The following is a 9,789-nucleotide window of genomic DNA, read 5'->3' as shown; positions in this document are numbered from 1 at the left end:
GGCGCAGTAGGCAGCGCGTCAGTCTCATAATCTGAAGGCTGTGAGTTCAACCCTCACACGGGGCATTTGCTTTAGCTTTTTCACTCCCAGTATTTAACCACATTTTCACCTTAACTTCTATGATGCGACTTTATTCGGGCTTTCGAACAATGATGGTTACATTTTCCCATAGGTAGGGCTAGGGGCGCAATGGATAACGCATCTGACTACGGATCAGAAGACTCTAGGTTCGACTCCTGGCTAGCTCGTCTTCTTATTGTCATTGTCTTACATTTCTGCGTGCTTATTCCGACTCAGCTGGTCAATCACTCGCAAGCTCGTAAAGCAGAGGCAGCTTGAAATCCAACCCCCATCACTGCATGAAAAGTGAGATTTTCGTCCCCGTAAGCTCCCGCAGATCTGCCTGATTTTCGTCAGTTTCCGACAATTTGCAACCCGTGCTTGTCCGCGTTTGTCGTGCCACAATTTGTCGGAAACGTACCATGACGTATGTGGAGAGCGATCAGCTGTACTAATGGCCCTAATTAGCATATAAATGCAGCAAATCCGCGCGGCTGGCCAGGTCTGGCTTGAATAACCTTCTCAGTATTGGCTGAAACCACTATTCTCAAACAAATGAAATTGGCAGCAAAACCACACGTGGCCACGCCAGGCTTTAATTTTCTTACTGAGTATTGGACGGAACCACTTCTTTTTAAACAAGTAAAGTCGCTCGTGATTCGTTGGCATATATATATATTTACATATATATATTTATTCATATATATATATATTTATTCATTCATATATATATATATATATTTATTCATTCATATATATATTCATATATTTATTCATTCATATATTTATTCATTCATATGCTGTGTATTTATGTTATCCTACACTACTACACAATTATTATGCTACCATCAAGGACATGAATGAATTTATACAGGAAATGAAGATTTGCCAGGAAGCTGTTTATGGATAGAAAGAGCTTTATTAAAACACACACACAACTATATGCAACGCGTATCCAAACACATGCGTATCTAAAAATTACAACTCCGTGAACGGTCCGTTTGCTTCCTCGGGGTTGGAGGTAACAGGCAGCATTCCCTCCGAGGCAGGTCCGATGTGCAGACGCCTACTGTGCGTGGCCCTGTACTTCGGCATCGCTTCTAACTGGGACTGCAGCTTAACACAGAATTCAGTGAGATCCGGCCTACGAAATGGCGGCGACCGTACAATCCATCCAGAGACACGGCCGACGACGCCATCTTCTTCATCGGACATGAGGTCGACGGTGGCGGACTTACAGAGTTCCACTTCCTCATCTGCTAGCACACTCTGCCTCACCTTCAGCAGCTGAAAAAAAAACAATGAATCAGCGCACTGCATATGGACACAACACATCTATCAATGCACCTGAAAAATAGTCACCAAATAAAGTCTTACCCTCTTTCTTCTGGCCCGACTCCGAGCAGATAGCCTGGCAGCCTCCGCACGCAGCGTGTTGGCTAGCAGCGTGTATCTGAAGCTCCTGCGTACCGTCTCATAATACGTCTTACAGGCAGCTGGAAAACAATTAAATGAGAGTGGTATGAATTAAAAAAAAAATCAACCGCAAGTCACAGTAACAAGGAAGGAGAAAACATTAAAACTAGTCACTTACACACAATGTCGTCTTTATCAACATCGTGCAAATCTGGACTTGCCGAGATGGCAAATAGGAGGTCACCGCCTCATTGTGAGGCGACTGTAGTCTGTGAAAAAAAAAAAGTACAGCTATGGTCGGTATTTATCCGTATCCATGTCCTTTTACCGCAGAATGAAAGCATATTCTTTAAACCTTACCCCTGCTCCGGTTCATAGCGCCTGCAATTAGTCTCCGAGTTGTTAAGACGGCATACTGCTTCCTGTGAATCACAAAAAATACACTTTAATAAAGCTTTAGGCTAGGCTGCTTTTAGCTTGCCTAGCTAAGCTAGGCTGCTTTTAGCATAGCTACCAGTAATCGAACATATATTTACCGCTAGCGTGGCGTTGTGCACCCGTCTTCTCTTCCTCGAGTTTGTATATCCCGCAAAGTTGCTCGACTGCAGAGCCGCCATCTTGTCCTCTATGGACGGCAACCTGGAGTGCATCGAATTCTCCAGCTGAGTGAGGCGCTCATTCATGTCGGCAGTATGTTGGGCAAGCTGACGAGACATTCCGCTGATCGGTCTCCGTCAGTCACGTGACATTTGTTGCTAAGACGCCATTTTGAGTGGAGAAGGCGTAGTGTAAACAGCCGCAGCACAGCCAAACAAAAGGACTAAAGGATTGAGTTTTTTTCGCCGACTACATGGAAAAAAGTAAGCAGAATGCGAAACTACTGTACCGGGAAAAACTTAACAACGAGGCCAGGGACCGTTACTTGGCCAAACTGTCGGATATTAACGGCATAGATCCGTATGATCTCCGGAGCAAAGACTGGAGCTCCGACGTCTCTTCACTGCCTCTGACCTCATCAGTGGACATAACCAATTACCTAGTGTTTGGCGTCAGTGCCTACACGTGCGAGGAATTCAAGGCATATAAATCACTGGAAGCACACGGACAGTTCACAAATGGCTGGGTTCAGGATCTGTTTTCCTACCGACCACAGATGTGCAACAACACAGTTGTTACTGCAAAGGTAAGCTCCCTCAGCGCTTCTCAAGCAAGCTCCTAAATGATGTTCAGTAATCAAAATAAATTTTTTTTTTATGCCCACGTTTACATAGCAGCCTGTCCAAGATAAGTCTGTACAGTTAACATAAGCCTGAAAACAGGGGCGGATTTAGAAAAATTGGGGCCCTAGGCAAAGACAGGCAGGGGGCCCTATGAATGTGGTCGCCAAAGTCTCCAGTAGCAGAAAAATTTTGCAAGATTTGGCGCTAGGCCCTTTTTTGATATTAAAGTGCTAGAAGAGCCTGTAAAGTCGCTCAAGTACAAAACCGCTCATTGTATCATTTTTTTTTCAAATGGTTTGCTGCTGTCCTTTTAGCGAAAGTATTTATATCAAAAACATAATTAAAGTGCACAAGTCAGGAATAGCTGTATTAAACATACATGTTATGGGGCCCCCAGGAACTTGGGGCCCTGGGCACCTGCCTAGTATTGCCTAATGCTAAATCCCCCCCTGCCTGAAAATATGTAAGACTCCCATCCCACTAAAACGTTTGTATCTGTGTTATGTGCCTTGTAGGTCGTGCACTCCCAAAGACTAAACGACACACCACTGAAACCCTGGGCCATCATTGACCGATCAGGAGCCATATCATCTGCTCACTGTACATGTATGGCTGGGATAGCAGAGACCTGTACGCATGTAGCTGCCATGCTGTTCAAGTTGGAGGCCACTATCAGATGCAGGGAGAAAACAACTGTTACAGGAGAGCCTGCATACTGGATGATACCGAACAACATAAACAAAGTGGGAGCAGAGGTGGGACACAAGATCGATTTTACATCATCAAAAGCTAAACGGAAAAGCCTAGACCAACTCTTGGATGGTCAGGCCGAACACATGCCAGCGCTCAGAACTGTCACAAGCACCTGCACAGGCAACACCAGCACAGAGGACCAGTGGAGCGCATATCTTCGTGAACTGCAGAAAGCCTCATCTAAAGCTGCTGTTTTGTCTTGTGTACCAGGATTTTGTGATTCATTTGCAGACACATTACAGCCATGTCCTGCACCAGATTCATTGTCCCGACTGCGTGATAAAAAAATGGATTGCAGTGATTTGTCTGCGTTACGGTTGCACTGCAAAACTTTGTTAAAAAAGGCAGACATTTCACAGGACCAGGCCCACTACATAGAATTGCATAGTAGATCACAGCACAGATCCTCAACATGGTATCGGTTTCGCACAGGAAGGGTAACAGCATCAACCATGCACGCAGTCTTTCGGTCAGATTTGGACAACCCTGCAGTTTCAACCGTCAAAGCAGTATGTGGCACAAACAGCGGTGCAACCAATCATTGTGCTGCCACTGTATGGGGGAGACAAAATGAACAGAGAGGGCAAACACAGTACAAACAGAAAATGGAAAACACTAGCTACGTTTACATGCGCAAAATTTCCCCGATCCGATCCAAACCTTGGTTGATCGGAAATTCAAAATCTCCGTTTACATGGACACTAAATGAAATGATCCGATCATGACGTGTGTATACATGTATCAAGCGTTGGATCAGATTAAATCTTTTAAGCATGCGCAGAACTTCCTGCCAAACTTGGCAGTTCTGTCTGCGTCTGGTTTTTGGGAGGCCTGACAAACGATGCGCTCGGAGCAAGCGGAAAGAAAAAAGGAGAGAGAAGGAAAAAAGCGCTTGGCAGCGAAATGTCCGAGAGAAAATGTAGAGAATGAGCGATTGAACCGGCGTGGGAGAGCGAGTGGGCTGTGGAGAGAAGCGAAAAGAGAGAAAAGAGGAAGAGGAGGAGGATAAATTCCTGCTTCCGGCAGCTTCAAATGAACTTGAGTGTATAAGTCGGCGTTCCTAGACTCCCCCCGCCATGTTGTTCACAGCGAGAGTGAGAGCGACCGGTGGTTTCCTGTTGTTGACAAGGCGGAAAACGTCACGCTGACGTCGCACACATGCGCAGTGAAGATTATTTTACTCTTCAGATCCGAATGGGTGTTTACATGGACGCCAATCGGAATGGCGATCGGCAAAAACCACCTCTCTCATTCGGAATTAAATTTAGATCCGATCGGACCGAATCGGATTAGAATCTTCAGTCTGACATGTTTACATGAAACATTTTTGATCTGATCAGACCTTCAATCCGATTAGTTGTGTCCATGTAAACGTAGCTACTGTGACATTGAGCTAAGCCAGTCTGGGTTCATTATCAACCCCAAGTTTCCCCAGGTTGGAGCATCACCTGATGCAATTGTACTGTGCACCTGCTGCGGAAAAGGCTGTGTCGAGATAAAGTGCCCATTCAAGTACCGAGACAATACCATTCTGGAGGCATGCAGGAGTGGTGATAAAAATTTCTGTTTGGAAATGGTGGGTGGAAAGCTGCAGCTTAAGAAGGAGCATCCATACTACAAACAAGTGCAGACCCAAATTTTTGTTGCTAATGCAGCATATTGTGACTTTGTAGTGTGGACCCTGAAAGACATTGTCGTGTTACGTGTGGCACCTGACCCCAAGCTGTGGAATGCACTCCTTGAAAAGGCACAGCAGTTCTTTGAGCGTGTGTGTCTCCCTGAACTGGTCAGCCACTTCTTCACATGTGATGCACAACGAGCACCGCTGACAGACAGCTCTGATCCTGTAAGGAAAAGACCTTGCAAGGCTGCAAAACCTCTGGCTGAAAAAGCAAACAACATTGTAGCAGCTGACAAGCTATGGTGTTTGTGCCATGGACCGGAGGCCAAAGATGACATGGTGGCCTGTGACAATGAAAACTGCCCCATCGTTTGGTTTCATTTGAGTTGTGTTGGCCTACACCTCAAAGATGCTCAGTCTGATTTTTGGCTTTGCCCTCAGTGCATCAAATTCAAAAACTTAAACTGTCTTTGTTAATTTAAATGTGTTTTGCAGTGATGTTTGTGTGTTTACATATGTTACCAGTATGTTAAGCTATTGCTTGTGTTTACCTTTTGCACTGATCACTTGACACTGGAAGTGCTCAAATTTAAAAACTTAAAGGTGGGGTATATGATCCTGGATAAACGGTTCCTGCCAGCTACATTTTTGAAAATACACACCTTCAGCCCACCCCACGAAACCACGCCTCCAAATTACATGAACGCGCCTGCTGTCAGTCGAGAATGTTCGGATGTTCCCGAGAACGAAACAGGCCGAGACCTCGCGAGTGCACGTGACTCGGGATGAGGCGAGAAGCTCATGTCTATTACTAGCTAACCACAACATAACAGGCTAACTTCCATGATGGCGTCGTCTTCTCCTAGTACGGTAAGAGTGTTGAACAATTCAATATGGTCGTAAACAAGTCTTCACGGTTGTCATTTCAAGAAGTATTGATTAGGGTGACCAAACGTCCGTATTTCCCGGGACATATCCGTATTTCACGTCCTGTCCCGGGCGTCCCGGGTTTTTTTTAGAAAGTGAGGAAATGTCCTGATTTCACTGCGCACGACGCTCCGTGTGACGTAATCCCTGAGCCGCGTCAGTGCAGGCAGCCCTGTTCTTAATCAGAGGCTCTGTTCAAAAACCTGGGCTGCATCCTCCAAGGACGCGGTCTACCTAGACTGGACCCTTCGAAGTCCTTGAAAATAAGGAGACCACAAGAGTTCTGTCTGTAAATTCGAACAGGTCCTCCCTTCAGCGGGTTTTACCGGCGTATGCTCTGTTGCTTAGCAACCGTGTAAGTTGACACACAAAGCAGGAAAAGAATGAATACCAAGGTTTTCAAAACTGTTTGTTTATTTATTTATTTTTTTAAAAGTTAAAGTGAACAAAGACTACACTCACAAGAATCCAGAGTGGAAGGTTTCCAACCATTGGGAGCAGGAACCAATCAAATCAAATGTAATGATAGAAACCTTAGTCAGTTAAATAACCTGCTGCTGTCATTTTGCACATCTCTGATGTTGCTGCTATTTTCAAATATCCATTACTGTAAAAATGTCCATAGCTGCATATTGGTTATTTATTCCCCAGTTTTATATTGTTAAAACACTTTACAGTATTTTATTGTTTATATTTTAACTCTTCCCTATTATGTTATTCTTATACATTTTTCTAAGGTCCTCATTTGTGTGACTATTTTCAATAATCTTTCTGCTGCTGTAAATTTGCCCATTGTGGGACAATAAAGGGATTTTCTATACTATAAAAGGGTTAGAAATACATAAGTAAATCTAAACAATGTATGTATAAAAATATATCTGCAAAATCTCTAATATTCAACAACAAAAAATACTTAGTTAAGCATATTGTGCAAAACAACAATAAAAAAATTAAACTCCTATCAGATTTATAGTTCCCACTCTGCAGATCTATTAGAATCTGTCCTTAAATTACAGCCAAACCCATTTACACAATAACAGATAAAAACCTTCAGATAAACCAAACATTACCGCCACATATCTGACTCAATAACCATTAAAACAACTATTTTCATTCATTTCAGACGGAACTATTCACAGAGTTGTATTATATTAAACTGAACTTCCAATTTCCCGATGATGAGACATTTGTTCTTTCAATCAACCCCAACCCCCCCCCCACCCCCCCCCCCCCCCCCCCCGCTCCAAGGTGTCCTGGTTTTCCCAAATGAAAATATGGTCACCCTAGTATTGATAGTAGATGTATACTAGACAAGTCGTTGTTTTTTTACTTGTTGTTTTGATACGTGTTACTCACACAATCTCACTGTAGTAATAACAGTGGTGATCAGAGACCTACTGTTGTCATCCTAGCAAAAAAAAAAAAAAAGGACGGACATTGACATATTTCTATAGGTGTAATATGTATGTTACTATTGTGTGCATGCATACCTGACAGTGTAATCCGTTGTCTTTTTGTTACGGACGAATCTTACGGGGAAATTCCACAGCCTAACTTACGCTAAACCTGACTATTCTTTTCATTTGTAAAATGGGGATGTCGCCCGTAGCTTAGGCTATAGTGTACTTGTGCGAGCAAAGAAAACAACAGAACAGATCAACGCTAATGAAGTTGAGGTGATTGTGACGGTGTTGTCCACGCTTTATTTATTTTAGAGCTTCCACGGCGACAGCTCCTCTAGCTCCCCTGAGCCGACGTCCAAACGCCCGAAACGCCAGACCAGTACAAGAGGTGGACCGAGGGGCAGCGATCGTGGGGGCAGAGGCAGAGGCAGAGCTGGGACAGCAGGTGGAAGACCCAGGGGAAGGAGACCTCAGCCGTGGGGTCTTGAACTTACGCAGGAGGACTTTGAGAGAATTCGAGACATGCGAGCGGACAGGATTGCAAATGAGGATGTAGGTTGATCACATACTAGGTTTTAATGCCATAAACTGTTTAGCTCCAAAGATGTATGAAGAAGTGTTGTAAGTGAAGTGTTAGTACAATACTTGTGCAACGTCAGATGGTTGTAGCTACATAACATCAGTTGTCTTGTAATTAGATCCATAAGACACATTGTACTTCATATTTGTTTGAATCTGACACAATACTTTTTTTTATTCAAATGGAAGTCTCAACAACATGGTATTATAGGAACATAAATGCAATTACTGAATTGGTAATGTCCACACCGGGCTCATGGTCAATGGCAATACTTAGTCATCATCTACTGGCAGAGGTGTCAAAAGTAAAAATGAAAGTACATTTGTGGTGTAATTACAACACTAGCACATGACATCACATAGCTGTTACACCATGTACTCCATTGTACCATATGAAATAGATGGACTGTGTTGTTACTGAAAAACACTGAAAACCTATCAAGGACCCACCCACAAACTTGATCCAACCAGTGCAGAGTTAACTGATTGTAAGACACAGGTCTACTGGTTACTCAGATTTCAACTTGTGTTAGAATTTAAGTTTTTTTTTTTTTTTTTTTTTTTTTACTTGTGACACCTCTGTCTACTTCATATGACAAAGGAAAGGCACTAGATAAAACATTTATTTCTTTACAGGCCCGAATTCAATCCCTGGATTTACAACAAGCTCGAGAAATATTGCGAGGCGCCCTGACCCGTGACCCCAGCCTGATGTTCGACTTAGCACACCGGACATCTGGCCCTCCAGGTCCGCAGCCACAGCCCCCTGCAGCCCAACCTACCTGGTGCGTCTGCACCAATTGCAAGGAGATGCCAACCGACATTGAGAGAAAGTGTTGTGGAGAACCGGCCGACTCCTGCATCGCCATGATGCAACACATGGACGAGTTCATATTGTTAGAGGGGATTCTCTATTTTGCAGGGAGAATTTGGGCAGAAGTGCGGGCAGAGGCTGATGTTGTTGGACCTGGAGAAAGCAACAGAAGATTCAGGCATGCAGCCTACCGACAGTTTGTGGTGTGGCAGTATGGGGCACTGGGTCACGGCCGGCGTGTCGTTATACCCAGTTGCTGCGTATGGAGGATCCGTGACCGTTATCCTGATCCACTGGGCCAGTATAGAGGGTTTGTAGCAAGTAGGGTGTGAACACAAACTGGCGATGTACATAACTTTATAATTATTTTTATTCCTACTGTCTTTGTGTACATAGTTGTATTGTATAATTATTGTTATTTGTAGTTGTATACATCTGCATGGATACTGTTCTCTTGGTTTTGAACCATTCTACCTTTGACATTTGCGTGTGCATTTGAAAATAAAAGCATAATTTCAAAAATCCTTACTATTGTTGTCTTGTGGAATACAAATTGTCAATGTTATCAATTTTCTGACCACAGAATGGTTACAAAATACAGACATACACAGTAAAATAGTGTAAAAGAATATTTATTGGCATATTGTCATGTGTGGACAGTTGAAAAAAATGTTGGGCAAATTAAAATATATACAAATTTACAGTTATCACCACCATACAAAAAAGGAGAACAACAGCTGAAGAACTAGTCAGCAGGTGGAGGAGTCTGTGCTGTAAAGAGATAAAACAGAATCATATGTCACATGTCTGACAATAGTGAAACTTTCAAATGTGAGCAGCCACGAATTTTGAACAGTGAGTGTCAATGGTACTTACCAAGCCCTCTGCTGACTTGCTTCAGTAGCAGCTCTTGGGTTGTTGGGGCAGGTACACCAGAGAGAGGGCCAAGTCTTCTCGGGTCATCTGGTCTGGAGGGTCTCGGGTCAGCCATTCCTC

At 43.6% G+C, this 9,789-nt stretch overlaps 2 protein-coding genes across 2 annotated transcripts; both read left to right on the top strand.

Annotated features, from left to right (window-relative positions):
* The first annotated feature begins 2,298 nt into the window (after positions 1-2,298).
* On the top strand, positions 2,299-5,859 carry LOC119783444. The gene is made up of 4 exons (XM_038284968.1): positions 2,299-2,659; positions 3,212-4,067; positions 5,123-5,444; positions 5,739-5,859. Exons 1-4 carry the CDS (start codon positions 2,327-2,329, stop codon positions 5,857-5,859), a joined length of 1,632 nt encoding a protein of 543 aa, XP_038140896.1. The 5' UTR covers positions 2,299-2,326.
* On the top strand, positions 5,662-9,317 carry LOC119783439 (P2X purinoceptor 7-like). The gene is made up of 3 exons (XM_038284965.1): positions 5,662-5,940; positions 7,713-7,952; positions 8,616-9,317. The coding sequence occupies exons 1-3, from the start codon at positions 5,914-5,916 to the stop codon at positions 9,123-9,125; spliced, it is 777 nt and encodes a 258-aa protein (XP_038140893.1). The 5' UTR covers positions 5,662-5,913; the 3' UTR covers positions 9,126-9,317.
* The last annotated feature ends 472 nt before the right edge of the window (positions 9,318-9,789 follow it).

The sequence above is a fragment of the Cyprinodon tularosa genome, unplaced genomic scaffold (assembly GCF_016077235.1).
Source record: "Cyprinodon tularosa strain WSP-4 unplaced genomic scaffold, ASM1607723v1 ctg2040, whole genome shotgun sequence".
NCBI classification, from domain to species: domain Eukaryota; kingdom Metazoa; phylum Chordata; class Actinopteri; order Cyprinodontiformes; family Cyprinodontidae; genus Cyprinodon; species Cyprinodon tularosa.
The sequence above is the reverse complement of the archived record's forward strand: the minus strand, read 5'-3'. Positions and strand labels throughout refer to the sequence as shown.